Source organism: Mastigoproctus giganteus, chromosome 8 (assembly GCF_048544385.1).
Source record: "Mastigoproctus giganteus isolate SK-2022 chromosome 8, ASM4854438v1, whole genome shotgun sequence".
Classification (NCBI taxonomy): domain Eukaryota; kingdom Metazoa; phylum Arthropoda; class Arachnida; order Uropygi; family Thelyphonidae; genus Mastigoproctus; species Mastigoproctus giganteus.
The window spans coordinates 168305732-168325729 of record NC_143582.1 but is presented as its reverse complement, the minus strand read 5'-3'; the positions used below and the strand labels follow the sequence as shown (position 1 = coordinate 168325729).

Below are 19998 nucleotides of genomic sequence, written 5' to 3'. Positions count from 1 at the left end.
GTTAGTCCCCACAAGAATAATAATAGTAGTAGTAGTAATGGCAAATTATGCAGAAAAGCAAGTATATATAGTATCAGACAAAAAAAAAAAAAAAACAAACCTGTAACCATCCTTTTTCAACATAAACTTGTGTGTGTGTGCGCCTCTGTGGGCAGGATCAGCAGTGCGTAGCACACGCTTCTTGATTAGACCAGGGTTCGAGCCCGTGACCACTAAATATGGAGGATGCGGAAAGGTCAGGGAATGACCACTACATATCCCTGGAGTAATATGGCCTTAGTTGCTAATGCTCCTAAAAACCCAATAACAAACAACCCTTGTGTGTAGTCTTAGCAAGAGGAAGAATGCCATTCACATTCAGCTTATTCAAGCCCTTAAACACCTCAATCAGATTACCTCACAGGTGCCTAGTCTCCAGACACCAGTTTGAAGAACTGAACTCTTTCTAAGTAAGAGCACTGTTTTGTTCCCTTCACCAATCTGTTTGCCCTTCTCTGTAGCCATTCCAGCAGATCTACATCCTAATGAGAGGCCTCCAGATCTATATACAATACTCCAAATGCAGCCTAACCATTGCCTTGTACAAAGGGATAATCACCTCCTTATCCATACTAGCAAAGTTTCTGTATATAATTGACAAAACTCCCATGAGTGGTTTTGGTAGTAGATCTACACTGCTCAGAGAATTTCATATGACTGCAAAAATACCCTCAGATGTTTTGCATTTTCTACAACTGAATGTAGTTCCACACAGTTATTAGTTACTCTGAGATTACTGCTAGCCATGTGCAGTACCTTGCATTTATCAATGTTAAACTTCAATTACCATTTCTCAGCCCATCAATCTGATTTTTCTAAATCTTGATGCAGTAGCATGTCATTACTGTTGTTAACCACCCTGCTAACCTCTATATCATCTGCAAACTTTGACATACCTTTATCAATAATAAATACTGAAAACAACAATGTGCCCAGCACTTGAACCCTTGAACTCCACTAATAACATTAGTCTGTGAAGTGCATACCCATTGGTAACCACTGTCTTCAACTTAACCATCCCTTTATCCATAGCAGTCCTCTTATTTGAGGACCTATGAAAATTTCTTCCTTCAGCTTTGCATGAAATAAATTTGGAAACATTTTCAGTTAATATGTGAATTCTCTGCTTTCTTTATCCAGCACCTTAGTGAAATTCTTAATCAGTCCAAGCTTGATATGTAAAGGGAGAAGAAAAACTTTTGTGGATCAACTGATGGAACATACTTTACATTGCTTTTGCCAGGAATATATTCATATCTCTTGTCCCAGTGTTGTATGATGTAGTGTTTTCCACAAACACAGGAAACAACAGTATTTGGTGAAACCAGCTTGCAACCCAACAAGCAGTCCAATCACTTTGAGATCACCACAGATATTCCAACCATAGTCATTGTAATGTATAGCAGCAAGAATCTGGGATATACTATCGTAAGTTTCTTTCAGACGAACAAGAGGAATTGATCGTCAAGTATTTCCATTATGAACCAATACTGCTTTCAAACTTAGCTTTGACGCATCAATGAACAAATGCCATTCAGAGGTATTGTGATCAATGTTCAGTTCGTGCATAAGACCAACGACATCTTTGCAGACACATATGTTGTTTTTCCATTGCAAAATATCTTCAACTCTTCATTTCTCTTGCAGTATATTGTAATGCTTGTACCTTTGCCAAGTAAGTTTCACTCTTGTAGTCTGGATCCAAGTAATTCAGCCTTCTCTATGGATAAGCCCAAGTCTCTGATCCAAGTTGCTTAATTCTTCTTGTTCAATGTAGTGTGGAACCTTTTCTTTTTCTGGCTCGTAGTCCAAATCATGTGAAGTACATGGTTCCGTGACGTCTGGTAAAATGATTTCTTCTGCATCTTCATCACTACCTCCAATTCCCCAAGATTTTGGTGGTACAGGTACTGGCAGTTCTTTACCATGTGGCACTAGCCTAATTGCTGATGTTATATTTGGATATTTGATGCAGTGCTCGCTCTTTTTGGAAATACCTTTTATTTTTGTCATGCAGATATAGCAGTTCTAGAAATGATTCTTGGGCTCGCACCACACCATAGGGATGGCAAAAGGTAATGCTCTCAGCATGCCGTATAAACACAGCCTTAAGTTAATCGTACAAGTAATACAACAGATATGTGGAGCAATTTTTTTTTTTTTTTTTTTTTTTTTGGTCATGGATCTTGTAGCCGAAGTACAAAGAATGTGCAACTTTTGTGACATTGTATATTTTCTTCCTCTGAGTTTTTGGGGGTTAAGTGTCCACTAACATAGAAGAAGTTGTCTGGGTGATTGACACAAGTTCTGTGCTTTGTATTCTCCATTTTAACAATGCATTTACCTAAAAACTGTAAAAGCAACTGGTAAATTTGAACAGAAGGTGAATTCTTGTAGCATCATTTATCATACTCTGTATATTGACAGTTGAATGGTGTAATAAAATTAATAAAAATACTGACTTGTCTGGAAAAGTGTATCAAAATATACTATATTGCAAGAACAGTATTGATGTACTTGCTTCTCTTTTAGACCAATAAAGAGAACCAACCAAAAGTTAATAAGTTTAAAAATTTTATTTCAAATAGTAATGATATCTTTGTACAGAATCCAGTTATCTATCTATATCTTAAAACTGAGATGTGATAGGAAATTTTTATGACTGATTTTAAATTCTATACATAAAACTTGACCAGAAACAACCATTGATTTTTCTGGAGGTAAAAATCATGTTGGGTAGTGTAATCAAAGAAACCACACACTCTTTAAAGACATTATGAATCAGTTGCCTGTTATTTACACCAGCTCAAAGAATGCATGGTTCACTTCAGAGACTTTTTCTGACTGTTTCTTCAACCACTTTGTCTCTGATGTGAGGTGCTTCCAGACAGATGTTCTGAAAATGTCCCCCAATAATGTAGGTGCCTCCGTAGCCAGGTGGGCAGAAGCAGCAGTGCGTAGCACATGTTTCCTGATTAGACCAGGGTTCGAGCCCGTGACCACCAAGTACGGAGGATGCAGAAAGGTCAGGGAATGACCACCGCATATCCCTGGAGCAATATGGCCTTAGTTGCTAATGCTCCTAAAAAAAAAACCAAATAACCCCCACTAATGTAAAAGCATTGTTGCTTCATGACAATGCCCCTACTCATCCTAGTGCTGAGAATTTAGTAAGGATGGCAGAATTAAATGTCTTTTTTTGCCTCCTGACACAAGTTCAGTTATTCAGCCAATGGACTAGGGAATAATTTCAGCCTGCAAGAGGCTGTATAACAACTTTTTGGAGGCAGTAATGGTTGTCTTGGAGGATGAAGAAGACGCAGAATCTACGAGCATACAACATTAAGTCTGCACTCTTTAACTTTGCAGCTGCTTGGAAGGAGATGAAGACTACGACTTTGGCAAATAGTTGGAAGAAGTTGTAGAATATTGAACTGGATTTGGATATTGAAGGATTTGAGTCAAATGATTTTCGGCACATCCTTGTAAATCCTGGCAATCGGGGGAAACAACTGAAGATAATGTTCTGAAATGGCTTGAAAATGAAGGTGATCCTGGCTATCAAATCCTCATTGAAGAAGAAATTGTGGATGAGGTTCAATATGGCAAGGCAGGGGAAGAAGACATTGAGGAAGTGCAAATTATACCAACATGGCCTACACTGTCTGAAATGAGAAATCTCATGGACATCGCCATCCACTACACTACATAATACACTACATAGGGGCATCTTCGGACCCTGAAATTATCCCTCACTATGACCATTTTTGGCAGTTCAGGGCAATCATTATTAAGAAACAACATCAGAGTTGCAAACAACTGAAGCTGGATGCTTTCTTTAAGCAAACTTCACTGACTCCCACTCCTATTTCACCTCCAACTGCTTGTACATCTCAAACATCTGCAAGCAAACAGATGACACCAGTGCCTCCATTTGTGAACATTTCAGAAAAATCTGAAGCTGAGGATTCCCGTTCACCTCTCTACCTTCATATACTGAAAAACGACTACTCTACTACTACCACTATGGTCATGGCAAAATACTCAACTACATTGTCAAAAAGGTGAGTAAATATTACATTCTTTATTATAATTCAATAATTTTATATTGTACAGTACTGTATATTGTATTAAAGCCTTTTTTTTTTTACATTAAGAACAATAAAAAATGCCCCCCCCCCAGGTTACATTTGATTTAACAAACTTTTGGCATTAACGGACACCCCTTCTTCCCTATTAGTCCGTTAATTCGAGGGTTTACTGTATTTATTAAATCTTTATAAAACACTTATTTTTAATGTAAAAACCAAGTCTAACACGTTAGAAATACCTATTTTATGTGTTGTTGGGGTGGCCTGCCAAAGAGTTCAGAACGGATTACAGGGTTTTGTGGAACAAATTACCATTGGATGTTAGGGGGCTCACTGTATATCTACTATAGGCTTCTGTATCACTTGATTATTTATATGCATCCCATGCACTTTTCATGTCTGACGTGTTTCAGTAGTTCATCTGACATCCATTTAGGTCTAAGCCTTGAACAGTATTTCTTTGTTGGTATGAAAAGCCTAGTAGTCTCTTTGATTACTTCCTTGAATACTTCCCATTTAGAATTTGCTGTTGGTCCCACTGTATAGAATTTAAAAACTGACACTGCTGTAGTCACCTTAGGAAAGCAAAAGCCTTTCCCTTTATCCTTGACAGTAGTTATGTCTTTCATTAAATTCCATATTAGTACATTGTGATTATTGCAGCCCAGTGGATAAAGAATCACTGCTGATAACAAAATCACAGGTAATGCTTTTTCTTGTTGCCTGTCTAACATTCTGCAGTAGAAAACAGTTATCCAAGATATCCAGAAAAGTACTAAATTCTGGTAAAGTGTGTGAGTCACTCACACACTTGACCAGAATTTTTCCAGATGTTGACCAGAATTTGTGACGAATTCTGGTCAACATCTAGAAAGTTAAAAATCTCCCATTATACAACATTCTTATTTACTGGGCCACTCTTTCTCTGTGTAGGTGTGTGGTTTACTCATCAGTGATTTGGCCTATAACACCTGCTACTCTCAGTTTTGTTTTCCCTGTGCTTATATCACACCAGACTTACTCAGCGTTGCACTGGTCACTCATGTTGACTGGATGCAGTGCCATAGATTTAATATGCTTCTTAACTAAGGGTATAAACCTATCACCCTGCTATTCTGTCTGTCCTTGCTGTATACATTTTACTCCCCATATTCAAGTTTAGCACCACTTATGTATGAGTGACACCATGTCTCCTCTATTCCAAAATGTTTGCATTTGATGTACTTCATATACATCAAATTTATTTACAATGCTCTTAGCATTCATGTAAGTGTACATGCACATGCTCTTGCTCATAGTTACCCTTACACATCCCATGTAATCGTTGGTTCCATGATGATCCATAGCAGAGCCTGAAATCCCCAACACCTTGCTTTCCTGGCCTCTACATCTTCCAATAGAAGCATTGTAAGAATCACCTTCATCTCTGCCTGTGGCTCTAGGTAATCTATTAGTCTGTGTATGCCCCCAAGCTAGTAGTTTTCTGACTCGCACTATCACTGCCTCGATTACATCAAGAAATATTCTTGCACCCCTTCTATTTCAGTGTATCCTATCCCCATGAAACAGTCTATTGTTAACAAGTACAGACCACGCTGAGAAAAATTCTACCCAATGTACCTTGCACATTCTCTCCAGGGCCAAATTGATTGGCAAGGCTCTCAAAATGTACTCCCTCCTATTATTACTGGGCAGAATTTTTTGTGGACACTTAAATTCAGTCCTAACTCGTGCTTCCTAACATTTCCCTGTACTTGTTAAGGCCTCAGATCTCCTTCTCTTAATATCATTAATGCCAGTGTGTGCAACAATATCACCTTTGTGCCCTTAAAAGATGACATCTGCTCTACAATGTCATCTACTTTTGCTGCTGGCAGACATATCCTGGTCCTATTCTACCTGTTCTTCTTGCACAACATATTTCCCTGACAATAGTAACAATAATCAGCTCCTCTGAGACCAGTGCATTTTGTCTGGGAGTTTGCTGCTGTGTTGCATGATGCAGAAGTGAGCTCTGGCATTGAGTTGGGCAGCTTGAGAGCTTGTTGGGGTACTCCCAATTTTAATTCTTTAAAAGGGCATCTTCTCTACTCTTCAAACCCTGAAATGCCCATCAGAATACTGAGCTTGGGGATTCCTCTCCATCATTCATATGCAACTTGGATCAAGGCTCATATTTGATTTTCCATGGATTTTTATGCCCAGGTGACATGAGATATCAAAAAAAGAAGAAAGTGTTTTAAAGTTCTAATTCATAATGGTTTCTGGCAAAGAAAAATCTACACACAAGACTACTACATGATTTGAAAATTAGCTTTTCCCCCCACCCAGATGTTGAATTATCAAATAATGATATTCAAAATATTGAGGCCATTTTTTTTTTTTTTTAAATATAAATTGCATAATGGCTGTAGCATATATTGTTTTCTGAAGCAACTGCTTGCGTATATCTAATTTCAATAGACAACATGATTAATGCAACAGAAGCTGGGTTGGGTGTTGTCAGCCTTTGCTAAATTATGAGCCCCTTGATAATTGTCTAACTTGTCCAGGTATATACTTGGCTCTGATATATTCTATTCTGCATTATTATTAAGGTACTTGAGTTAGATTTGTGCTTTTTATTTTTTAGACCCCTCATTGCATTCATGGTTTATCTTTCCCTTTTTAGAAGGGGTATATATAGTTCAGGTCAGTTTAATAAGATTATTGTAAAAATTTCCTAAATAAAACCTTCTCTTTTCAGAGAAAAAAGAAGAAAGGAAGTAATTGAATGGGGTGAGGGCGTAGTCAAATATAAAGATATTAAAACATTTTACTTTGATCCAGAGCTCTCAAATGGAACACAAGATGAAATGATTTATTCACTAAATGTTCCCCTTGTTGTAAGTTTTCTCTTAATTGTTTGACTTGTTTAACAGTAGTACTATTAATAATAAAGGTTTTAATGATTAAAAGTTGCCAGTGTGTAAAGTATTTTGCTAATTTGATTTAATATTAAATTATGGAAACTTCCTATTAACTCTGATACCAATTAATGGTTGTATTTCAGCATGCTATGAATCATCTTCATTAAACAGCAGATATACTTGATATAATAGTGTTGAAGCTGGATGGTGCAACACACATTGTAAGCCCTGTGCAAGGACTGCTGCAAAGACATTTCACTGGAAGGGTGGATGAAATTAGCATTCACTTGCTGCCTAATTTGTCCAATCTGAACCACCTGTGACTTTTGGCTCTGAGTTATCTTTACCAAGTTCCATAACTTGGTAGCTGTACCCTCACACCACTAAGGATAGCATCACACTTCCATTATGTTATATGCTGCTGTTTCAATACAGGGTTAGGCACAATATGGCCTTAGCAGCCCTTGTGCCATTAAACAATATATCAACCAACCAACAATATAGGGTCATCTATATAAACAGTATTCTCAAGGGTGTTTAAAGGTTCAAATAACCAGCAACTATTATAGTGTCAGTCATGCGGGAAATAATTTTTACAATTGTTTATTTGGACTTGAGAAAAGCATTTGACTTGCTCTCTAACTAGAGATTGCTTTCAGATGGCTACATGACAGGCGACAAAGGTTTATAATTAATGGTTACTCTTCAGAATGCATAGGGTTAAAAGTGGTTACATTGCATCAGTGCTTTAACTGCTCCTATTGCTGATATTCTTAAATCCCATCGATTTCACACACATTGTAAGCCCTGTGCAAGGACTGCTGCAAAGACATTTCCCTTTCATCAGTTTGCAGATGTGGAGACGGCTGGGTGGTCTTTAATGACCAGTACCAAGCAGTTATTCAAGATGACTTGAATAGGCCTCAGGGATGGTCAGATAAGCTGTGTTGCAGAATTCAAGGTATTTATTTTAAATTCAAAAAAATCCTACAAAATTTAAGGGTATTTTAAACTTAGAAAATAAAACCTTAATCTAACTTGTATTCTTGGAGGGGTTCAGTTGAAAACAGAAGAACATGATTTGGAAGTTATGATCCAGGCAGACAATTTTCTATGCATTTCAGAGAGGCATTAAGGCGAGCCCTCTGTCCTCCTGAATTATTGAACAGTTATTTGTGTAGAGATGGGGTGGGGTTATAATTCCATCATATCAGGGTATGAGACCACAAATAATACTCAATCCAGTTATAGAAACAGTACCAAAAAAAAAACCCATACTGCTTGAAAAGTTCAAAGATTGGTGAAATTGGCAAAAGGGTGCATACATGAGGAGAGACTACAAAATGTGGTCTACAGAGCTTGATAACTAGGTATCTTAAAATGGATCTGTTACAGCAGCATTTTCCAGAGTTTTATCCATGGCTTGGTGCTGGCCCTCAGAAAATATGAAAATATTGTTGAAAATCTAAATTATCTTGCAATACAGTATCATCTAGTCAAGATGGCAGTAATAATTCAGACATAGCATGGGTTTGTTAAGAGGAAGTCTTGTCTGACCAATTTGATTGGATACTATGATGTGGTCACAAAGGAACTGAATGCAAAAAATAATTTTGATATCATATACTTGGATTTCAGGAATGTTTTGATACTCTTGCATGTGGAAGACTGCTATACAAATTGGAGCAGTATGGTGTTAAGGGAAAGTTGCTACAATGGATGAAAGAGTGGTTGAATGGGAGACAACAGAGAGTGGTAATCAATGGACACTGCTATTTGTGAACTAATGTTATTAGTGGAGTACCTTCAGTGGAGTACGGTTCAGTGTTGGGCCCATTGTTGTTTTTGTATATTTATCAGTGATATTGATGAAGGTACATCAGGTGTAATGTTCAAGTTTGCAGATAATACAAAGGTTGGCAGGGTTGTTAATGACAGTATGCTACTGCAACAGGATCTAGAAAAGCTGCGCGGATGGGCTGAGAAGTAGCAACTGAAGTTTAACATTGACAAATACAAAATACTGCATATGACAGTAACCCCAGAGAAATGTACCAACTGTGCAGTACTCAGGGTGGTAGAGAATGAAAAAGAACTGGGGGTAATTGTACGGTCAGATATGAAGTTTTCTGAGCAGCGCAGATGGTCTGCAAGAGTAGCTCGTGGTGTGTTGTCAATGATATACAGCAATTTTTCTAGCAGGGATAAGGAGTTGATTATCCCCTTGTATAATCCAATGGTCAGTCCAAACCTTGAGTACCATATCACAGGTCTGGAGGCCTCATTTTTAGGAAGGATGTAGAGTTGCTGGAATGAGTACAGAGAAGGGCAACAAGTGCGAGGGGAACGAAGGGATCCTATTACTAAAAGAGGCTTAAGTTCTGCAAATTACAGCATCTGGAGACTAGGCACATGTGAGGTGATCTGGTTGAGGTGTACAAAGCCTTGCTTGAATGGTTTGAGCAGGTTCAATGCTGATGGGATTTTTCCTCTTGCCCAGATTACAAACCTGAGGGGCCATAAATTCAAATTGATAGATGTGTGGAAATTTGCCTGTAGCCAGCGGGTAGTTGATTGCTGGAACAAACTTCCATCTGTTATTGTGGAAGTTGATAGCTTAAATAAATTCACGGAAGAACTGGATCAACTTTTAGAGCAAATGGATGTGTGAAATGGGATTTTTGTTTTCTTCTTCTTTTGACTGATGCTCTATAAGCTCATTTTCTTGAATCATATGTCTCTGCTAATGCTAATTGCATGATCCTGCTACATTTGTGCAACATTCATGAAAACTGCAGGTCATGACATAGACATGAAACTAATTTCTCACCTTTTTGTTTTCTTCAAAAACAAGTATAGAAATATTGGACAGAATTTTGAACCACAGTTGAGGATAAAACCTTTTGCTTCTGAAATAAATTGCTAATGTGATGTTAAATGTTCTTTATATTAGTTTAGTTCTCTTATTATTCAAAAGCTATGAATTATGTAAAATAAACTATATCCATTTCCCTCAGCATGAATTGTTGAGGAGGCTACCACCCTGCAGTGGGTTGATAATGGCTGTACTTTACTTTTTTTACTTTAAACTATATAAAATTCATGAAGGTGAAATTTTCGTGGTAGTAAATCACATTAGAATCAGGAAATACAAATCTGAGGAGGAAAGTGGTAAAAGCTTTTCCTTGAGCCACTGAGTAGTTGGCTACTGAAATAAGTTAGTTGTCTTTTGTTTCTTAGTTGAGGCCATCAGTTTAGAAATTCAAAGGCTGGCTGAAAACCTACAGGAGGAAGGACATACATAGGAAATATCTTGCTAGTGTAATAAAACTTTGCTTCCTTGGCTTAGTATCATTATGAAATTTTCAGTATTATTAATTCTGAAATCTTTAGTCAACAAGATGACAAACCAAGAATGCAGAAAGCACATAAGTACTATGGTTGTAAGTTATAAGCGCAACTTAATTGTAGAAATAGAAAATAGTATATCTGATATATCATCATATGAACACCTTAATGTTCTGTTACCACCCTCGACACAAAGTAAATCAAACCATAATAATACAGCAGAATTATAATAGCTGAAGCAAAGCAGATTGATTGTTACTGGAATAAAGAAAATGAGTATGCTGACTTACTCTCTGCATTCCACGTGCTATTAACCTGTAAAAAATATTCTAAAATACAAACCATTTATCCAGCAGAATATGCCACCTAATTTTTTTTTTTTTAAAAAAAAGCTAAATAAAATTAATCAGGACTGAGCTGTGAATATTCTTCCATTCTTTCACAAAACTGATATATAGTTAAACCTCATAAATATGGCATCCACAGGAATATAGTATGGGGATATAGCAGACTTTCTTATTTTTTTTAGGTTATGCAAATGGCCTAAGTATTTGGGATAATTTATTTTTTCCCTATGATTTACACTGATTGGCAGTCTCCAACAATAAGCCAAAATGTTAACTGATATTGCTGGATTGTTTTTTGATTTCAATTGATTTTAATAATGGATAACATACTTGCCTAAGAAATAAAGATTGCTGAATTGAATGCTGCCTCTGGTATGGGCATTGTGATTGTATAATATTTTTTAATAAGGTATAATTAGTGCAATATAATTTCAGCAATTGAATAGTCTTAAACTAAATACTGTGCTATGAAGTACTATACTTGAATTTGTATTGATATCTCTTGCAAAATGAATTTTATGTTGCCAATATGTAGTAACAATGATATGCAGTTTAAGAAATATGTAAAACAGAAAGGAATTGGTATTTGGAAATTATTAATGGAACATAATGTACGAATTTCACATATTGAGGTTCTACTATCTTACAGATTAAAAACAAATTTTTACTTTCAATCCTATTAGAAAACAGAAAGAAAGCACCCTATTACTGTCATTGCACGTGTGCTGTTCTTTGTGGACATTAAACATTTTCACGTGTGGAATGTGTTATTGTATTATTGAATTTTCTGATCTTCACTGTATACATTTAGATAATTTTATTTTATTTATAACGTATGTATCAGATATATACGTCATGCATTGATGAGACAAAACATTGACCACCTACCTAATATGATTTTGGTCCTCCATGTGCAGCCAAAACAGCTTGTACCCGGTGAGGCATGAGTGCTACAAGATTTCTAAATGTCTTGCGGTATCTGGTACCAACATGTAACCAACAGATCCTTTAACTCCTGTAAGGTCCGTGGTTGAGACGCCATAGATCGGAGTTGCTGTTCCAGCACAAACCACATGCTTGATGGGATTGATGTCTGGAGAAATCTGGAGGTCAGGGCAATACCTGGAAGTCTTCCTCATGTTCCGCGAACCAGTCTAGGGACAATCCGGACAGTGTGGCATGTCACATTATCCTGCTGAAAGATGGCACTGCCAGAGGGGAAAACTGTTGCCACGAAAGTTTGACATTTAGGTAGGTGATAGATGTCAGAGTGCCTGGCACATGAATGACTGGATCCAGGGTATCCCAGCAGAACATTGCCCAAAGCATGACACTGCTGCCACCGGCTTGTTGTCCACATGGTGCAACAGGAAACATGATTCAATGGACCAGACGACCTTCTTCCAATCACTCAAGGTCCAGTTTTGATGCTTGCATGCCCATTGTAGGCACTGTTGCCAGTGAACTGTGGTTGCCATGGGCATTTGGCGTGTCCTGTGGCTATGCAGCCCCATTTTCAGCAGGGTTTGATGTACTGTGTGTTGTGACACATTACTTCCATCATCAGCATTCCAGTTACTGGCGAGTTGTGCCACAGTGCCCTTCTGTTGCCCTGTACCATCCAGGAGAGCTTTTGCTCACCTCAAGCATTGAGCTGTGGTTGTCCAACACCTCACCGACAGTTCGTGGGTTCCCCTCCTCTGACCACTTTTGGTAGATCCACAGCTGACTGTGAGCACCCCACCAGCTGTGCAGTTTCGGATATGTTCTGACCCAGTCGTCTGGCCATTACATCTTGGCCTTTGTCAAACTTGCTTAAGTCTGCTGCTTTTCCCATGTGAAGAACAAGAGTAACACTGATTAATGGAACTAAGTTATCAGGTATTTTTTTACACCATCTCCTGACCCGTGCACGTGCTGTAGTTCACCTGCAGTTGCTTCAATTTGCATAACGATTCACTGGTCATGATGTTTTGGCTCATCGGTGTATCTTTCTTTATTTCTGGGAACAAGATGTTGCTTCTCTGTAACTTCCTACATTGCTTCTCAGAAGGTATTTCCCAAGCCTTTTGGTTTTGATACAGTCTGTTGTTTGTATCTGTGAGATGTGTCCATCTGCATAAGTGGTGCTGCATTGCTTTTGAAGGCCAGGATGGATTGTTTATACCCAGGTAATGCAAATGAGGCCCAAAATTATTCATGCCCTGCTGTTTTCTGAGGAAGTAAGTGATGAATGCATTGGTGATGGGACAGAATCAGTTGAGGATTACGTTGAAACAAGAAAGACAACTCGGAGAGTGCACATGATGCTATATCAGAGGAGGAAAGTTGCAAAGAAGAGGACGACACTGAAAGTTTTTTTTCATAGGAAAAGATTAGCATTAGTAGAGGCATATAATACAAGAAAGCAAGCTTATGCAGCATCAGCCAAAAAAAAAAAAAACAAAAAAACCCCCCACTTCCATTTCATCCCTCCATTCGTTCGAAATACCTGTCCAGCTGAGTCTTAAATTTATTTAGGCTATCAGCTTCCACAACAAGGGATGGAAGTCTGTTCCACCAACCAGCTACCCGCTGGCTAAAGGCAAATTTCTGCACATCTATCCTACATCTGTCTTTCATCAATCTGAATTTATGCCCTCTCGGGTGATTATTCTGAGCAAGAGGAAGAATCCCATCGGCATTGAGAATGCTCAAACCATTCAAGGCTTTTATACACCTCTATCAGATCACCTCACTAGTGCCTAGTCTCCAGACACTGTAATTTGCAAAACTTAAGCCTTTCTTCTTGTTGCCCTTCTCTGTACTCGTTCCAGCAGCTCCACATCCTTCTTGAAATGAGGCCTCCAGACCTGTATACAGTATTCAAGGTGTGGCCTGACCATTGCCTTATACAAGGGAATAATCACCTCCTTATCCTTCCTAGAAAAATTCCTGTATGTCATTGACAAGACACCATGAGCTACTCTTGCAGCCCATCTGCACTGCTCAAAGAACTTCATATCTGCCTGCACAATTACCCTAGGTTCTTTTCATTCTCTACCACTGCCAGTGTAGTACCACAGAGTTGATACGTTGCTCTGGGGTTGCTGTTTCCCATATATAGTACTTTACGTTTGTCAATGTTAAACTTCATTTGCCAGCTCTCAGCCCATCTGCTCAACCTTTCCAGATCCTGTTGTGCAGCATAGCATCAGTAGTGTCCTTAACAACCCTGCCAACCTTTATCGTCTGCAAACTTGGACATTAAGCTTGATATACCATCATCAATATCATTTATAAATACAGAAAACAATAATGGACCCAACACTGAACCCTGAGGGACTCCACTAATAACATTAGTTGATGATGAGCAGTGTCCATTGATTACCACTCTGTCTTCTCCCCCTCAACCATCCTTTATCCATAACAGCAATTTGCCTCCAATGCCACACTGCTCCAATTTGTGCAGCAGTCTTCCATGTGCAACAGTATCAAAAGCCTTTCTGATAAACCAACAAAGTGGAGGAAAGTCAACAGATCAACAAAAATTCAGTGGAGATCTCAAACTTTTAACAAAATTGCATGGAATTATTGGTCAAGCAAAAAACGCCAGCATGCCTCTGAAGCATGGAACTGCCTTATTACTGCCAAAATATTAGATAAAATTGTTAAATACACAAATCAGTATATTCAAACTGTTTAGTCAAATTACAGCCAGGAAAGATCTCAAATTTACAGAAAAAATTGAGATAAAAGCTTTCATTGGCTTTCTTTATTTCGCTGGAGCACTTCAGAGTAACAAGCAGAGATTGGAGGAGTTATGGGGAACTGATGGAAATGGCGTTGAAAAATTTCACTTAGTAATGTACCAGAGACGCTTCAAGTTCCTCATCAGGTGTATAAGATTCGATGATCGAACAACCGGGGATGAGAGAAGAAAACGTGATTGCTTCACCCATAAGAGATTTTCACTGAATTTGTAAAAAAACTGCACGACTTGTTACTCTCCGGGTCAGAATCTAACTATTGTTGAGAAATTAGAGGCCTTCAGAGAAAAAATGTGGTTTCAAATAGTATATATCTCTTTGCAGCCCAATAAATATGAACTCAAAATATGCCTTAGTAGATGCTAGGGTGCTGTACTCTTATAATCTTGAAATATATGCAGGAATGCCATTCGAAGGTCCATACCAAATCAGCAATAGACCCGCTGATGTTTTCAAAAGACTGGCAGAACCTATCCATGGGACTAGATGGAACATTATGGCAGATAATTGGTTTACAGATATCAATTTAGTTCTGGAACTCAGAAATAGGAAACTTATGTTGGAATGATAAAAAAAACAAACCAACTGCAACTCCCAGTCGAAGCAAATTTGTATCAGCCACGAGCTGATCCGAAAAATAGTTTGTCTGGCTTTGTGGAAGAAGCAACAATCATTTTCTATGTACTGAAGAAATCAAAGAATGTCATCTAGATTTCTTCCTTGCATTTTGATGATGCCATTGACCATGAAACCATGAGGTGATCAGATGAAACCAGCAATTAACATTTTATAATGCAACCAAGTCTGGAGTAGATACCATGGATCAGATGTGTGTGACTTACAATGTGGCGCGAGTTTGTTGTCATTGGCCAATGGTGATATTCTATGGCATGCTAAACATTAGCGGAATCAATACACAAGTGATCTACATGGGAAATGAAAAAGAAGTAAAGAGCCATAGACTCTTCCTCAAGCAACTTCTTGCAGAATTAGTGGCTGAGGAACTTCATTGGAGGAGCCGGGTACCTCTAACTTCCCTTCAGCTAAAGCAACAGAGTACTGAGCCCCTCTACAAGTGCAGAACGGGAGAGCAGTCACAAGCGGTGCACTAATTACTCTGGTAAGCAACAAAGAGAACCAGAATGACAAGGTATTCTTGTACAAATTCCAAACAATATGCTTAGAGCATGCAGAAATGATTTGTGCATCATGCTCTAAAAAAGCAGTGTCCAATGAACAATCTGAAAAACAATTTTTTATAAAAAAAATTTTTAATTTATGTAAAAATAAAAATTAATGATAAATAAACATTTGAAACTCTTGTATATGTTATTTATGAATAAACTAGAGTGATTTGTAAACAGTCTTTAATTTTTTGATATGAAACCTAGTAACCTAGTCTTCAGAACATAGTTGGTTGCAACGTATCTGAGAGATATATTGCGACCAGCAATATATCTCTCAGATACATTGCATCAAAATGTTCATTTTGCTAGTGCATCCGACGAAGGTTTAATTTCAGTTTTAGGTTATTTTATGATTTTAATGATAATAGCCTGCTAAGACTAAAGGTTATTAATAACATGCTATTGAATGAGATTATTATTCTAGGGTTAAACATGTTCGTTTATCTATATTATGTCAGATATCCATCTGTATTCTCTCCTTTTTCTGTCCACTGAATCTCTGTATTAATGGGAATTTTTTTTTTTTTTTTTCCCTCCTGGGTGGCTGATAGCTGAAATATCATTTACAGTTTCTATCTGGATTCCTTTTCCACAGATTCAAAGTAGTTTTTGAGCTTCTCAATCCCTTGCTAATAAAGTCATATTGTGATTAATAATCTGTACATAATACTTTAGAATCTGTTGTTTCTTATAGTATCTGCAGGCTGCAAATCATTAAAAAAAAAAAAAAAAACTTTTATATTATTGTATTTTTGCAGTCACAATGTGCCAAGCATAACCGTAATAAATACACTCACCCATATGTGGAAATCTTTAATACAATAAATTAAAAATTAGGTATAGGAACTTTATATCGAATATAAAATAATAAAACTCTGTAGTTAAAAGTGATAAAACAAAATACTGTATATATAAATATTACAAAAGTTAAGTGATAACAAAATGCTGAAGCTTTCAAAGGTGACTTCCTCCTTGCCAAATAATACATTTGGTTTGTTATGTGGTGTAATTATGAAATTTGATATTTGCAAAAGTCTTCAGAATATTTTTTTTTTTTTTAAGTATTTTTGCAGGCCAATACTAAAATTTTTAGTAAAATTCACTTTTAAAACAGTGGAAATTTTTTTACAGTCATGGTACATCCTTAAATAACACCAGCAGGCTCTCCTGATCTAATTTTTATTTTATTAAAAATTGTCATATATGGACTGGTATGTTTATTGCAGTTATTGTGAGTGATTATTTACTCAATACCAAAGGCCTGTTTGAAGAACAATATACTTTACCTTTTGACTACTAAATTATTTTTCAATTTTGAGATATTAAAAAAATATGCATGTTAATTTTTTTATTATTTTTTTATTTCTGTATAGGCATTATCTTCATTAATAAAGAAAAAGGCTGGCCAGTACTTAGGTTTGGCTCAGCCAATAGCTAATGGTGTGTTCAATCTTTATGAAGAAAAGCTGTTTAAGTATATTACTGTTAGAGAACTTCTGTTTGAAGGCTATAAGGTGCAGTATCTTGAAGATATACTACAAGCAGTTAGTTTGTTCACTGGAAAAATCCATCATGTGATGCCAAATAATACATTTGGTTTGTTATATGGTGTAAGTTTTGTGTAAATATGCAATTTAATATTGATATTTGCAATAGTTAATCTTCAGAATTTTTTTTTTTTAAGTATTTTTTGCAGGCCAATACTAAAACTTATAGTAAAATTCATTTTTAAAATATATATATATATATATATATATATATATATATATATATATATATATATATTACTACTGCTTGACATTTTTGGTAGTGTGCATGTACCTTTTAGCATAGCATGTTTTTGCTTAGAGATACATAGAACTTAGTGGAATTGTTATTTTAATTAATCAAAGAAACATTTTTTTAAATGAATTAATTTGGTGACATTCACTTTTCATGTAATGTATTTTAATTTCAAGAATGTTAAACTGTAGTTGTACTTATTTTACAAATGTGTGATATATCTGTAAGCACAACTTCTTACAGGTGCTAGAAATCTGATATGAAATGCCAATTGTCTTCAGAACAAATTATTTCTCATAAGAACTCTAGAAACCAGCTGTGACTTGTCTTTGAATCCCCCCCCCCCAACAATTGGCATGCTTCAGTGGATATAACAAATCATGTAACTTATATGCTTTGTGCAGGGCCTTTCTTTAGTTTCTAAAATATTGTTTTTTCTAAACGTCCAATTGTTTACACTCTGCAAATTATTTCTTTCTTCTTCCTCTGATACAACTTCCATTTACATTGTATTTTTCTACCCTTAGTATTGATCCCAATTCCTTTTTATCCTCTTCACTACTTTCGATTTCTCAGCAATGGTAAAAGAATCAGTTGGTCTGGTTCACATTCAAACAGTGTTTGTTCTGCTCTCATAATTATCGCTAAGGGTTTTCTTACTTCCTTTGCTGCCTCCTTTTAATATAGCTGGATAGATTCCATCTGCTCCATGTGCCTTATGTTTAATTTCAACAATTTCTCCTCCACTTTGCTCTCAGTTATTACAAAATCATTTAGCGCTCTATTAGTATGATAAGCTTCTGGCATCTACTTCTCTATAGAATTCCTCATGCTTGAATGCAGATGCAAAATACTCATTGTTTGCCAGCTACCTGAGCAGGATCATCAGTAGTCAAACCATCTATCAAGTGGACTAATCTGATTCATTCTCTTTGATCTAGAGTTTATATAAGTAAAGAAAGATGTCTTTGCTGTTTTTCTTTGCATCCTTTGCCAAAGATTTCTTGTAATCTGCCTTTGCTTGCCTAACCTCCTTTGTGACTTGATTACAGACTAGCTTATATCTGCCATAGGCTTCTGTGTCGCCTGATAAGTTATATGCATCCCATGCATTTTTCTTCTCTGCCACAAGTCTCTATAGGTCATCTGACATCCATTTAGGTTCTATCTTGACAGTATTTCTTAGTTGGTATGAAAAGCTTAGTAGCTTCCAAGATTCCTTGAACACTTCCCATTTAGAATTTGCTGTTGGTAACATCAGTTGGTCCCACTGTACAGAATTTATAAACTGTCTGTGGCCACTGTAGTCATCTTTACAAAAGCAAAAACCCTTTCCTTAACCCCTGATGGTAGTTACATTTTTAATTAAATCTCATATCAGTACACTGTGATAACTTCCTCCAAGTGTTTCCGGAGGCAGTTATCTGCCTCCAGATTCTTTAATGCATGAATAATCACTTTTGATAATTAGATCTAGTATTGCTCCCTCTGGTTGTCTCTTGAGCATGCTGCTGTAGAAAACAATCATCCACAACTGACTTGCTAGTGTGCAAGTATAGCAACCAACAAATTCCAGTCAATATCTGGGAAGTTAAAAATACCCCATTATAAGACATTCTGATTTACTGGTGGCCAATCTATTTCTCTGTACAGTTCATTATACTAATCAGTCATTAGGCCTATAACACTTCTGCTCGCATTTTTGTTTTTCAGCTCTTATGTCATACCAAACTGCCTCAAAATTGCATTGTCCTTCCATGCCAACTGGATGCACTGCCATAGATTTAGTTTCTTCACTAAGAGCATAGCCCCTCCTCCCTTCCTATCCTGTCTGTCCTTTCTGTGAACATTGTATTTCCCAAATTCCAATTCTATATTCCTTATATCTGTATGGCACCATGTCTCTGATGTCACAACAATAACTGCCCTTTAATGTCTTGACCAGCATCTAAAATTTATTTACTATACTCCCTAGCATTGGTGTTTGGGCAGGTATACATGCATCTGTTTTTACTCTGTTACCTAACACAGGCCATGTATTTACTTGTTTTCTGATGACTCCCAGCAGTACTTTAAATCCCCAGTACATTGCTTTCCAGGAGTATTCCAATAGAAGCAGTGCAAGAATCACTTTCACCTCTGCCTGTGGCTACCCCCCCCCCCCCAAGCTAGTGGTTTTTTGACCACTAGCTTGGGGGGGGGGGGTAGCCACACCACACCTAACAATGCCTTGATAGCATCAGTAAGTATTCTTGCACTTTCTATTTAGGTATATCCCATCCCTTTAAAAAGTCTCTCCTGTTAATAAGCACAGACCATATTAAGAAAAATTCTATGCTTATTAACTGTAGAAATTTCTATGCTTATTAACTGTAGAAAGGGTTGAATTATGTTGGGCCATTTGATGTCAGTGGACTAATTGTTGATGAACCTGCTCAGGTTTCCGACAAATTGAATAGGTATTTTGCCTCTATCAAATTGTTTGATAAGGCTCATCATCATGTACTCCCTCGTATCGTGTCTGGGCAGAATTGCAGACACTTTCA

At 37.0% G+C, this 19998-nt stretch overlaps 1 protein-coding gene across 1 annotated transcript in view; it reads left to right on the top strand.

Annotated features, from left to right (window-relative positions):
- Nucleotides 1-19998, top strand: part of LOC150081996 (lysosome membrane protein 2-like) — a 302034-nt gene that overhangs the window by 108779 nt on the left and 173257 nt on the right. The window contains exons 3-4 of the mRNA XM_090380393.1: nucleotides 6877-7015; nucleotides 17044-17280. Of these exons, the coding sequence (XP_090236519.1) occupies nucleotides 6877-7015; nucleotides 17044-17280 (376 nt within the window). The remainder of the gene's footprint in view (nucleotides 1-6876; nucleotides 7016-17043; nucleotides 17281-19998) is intronic.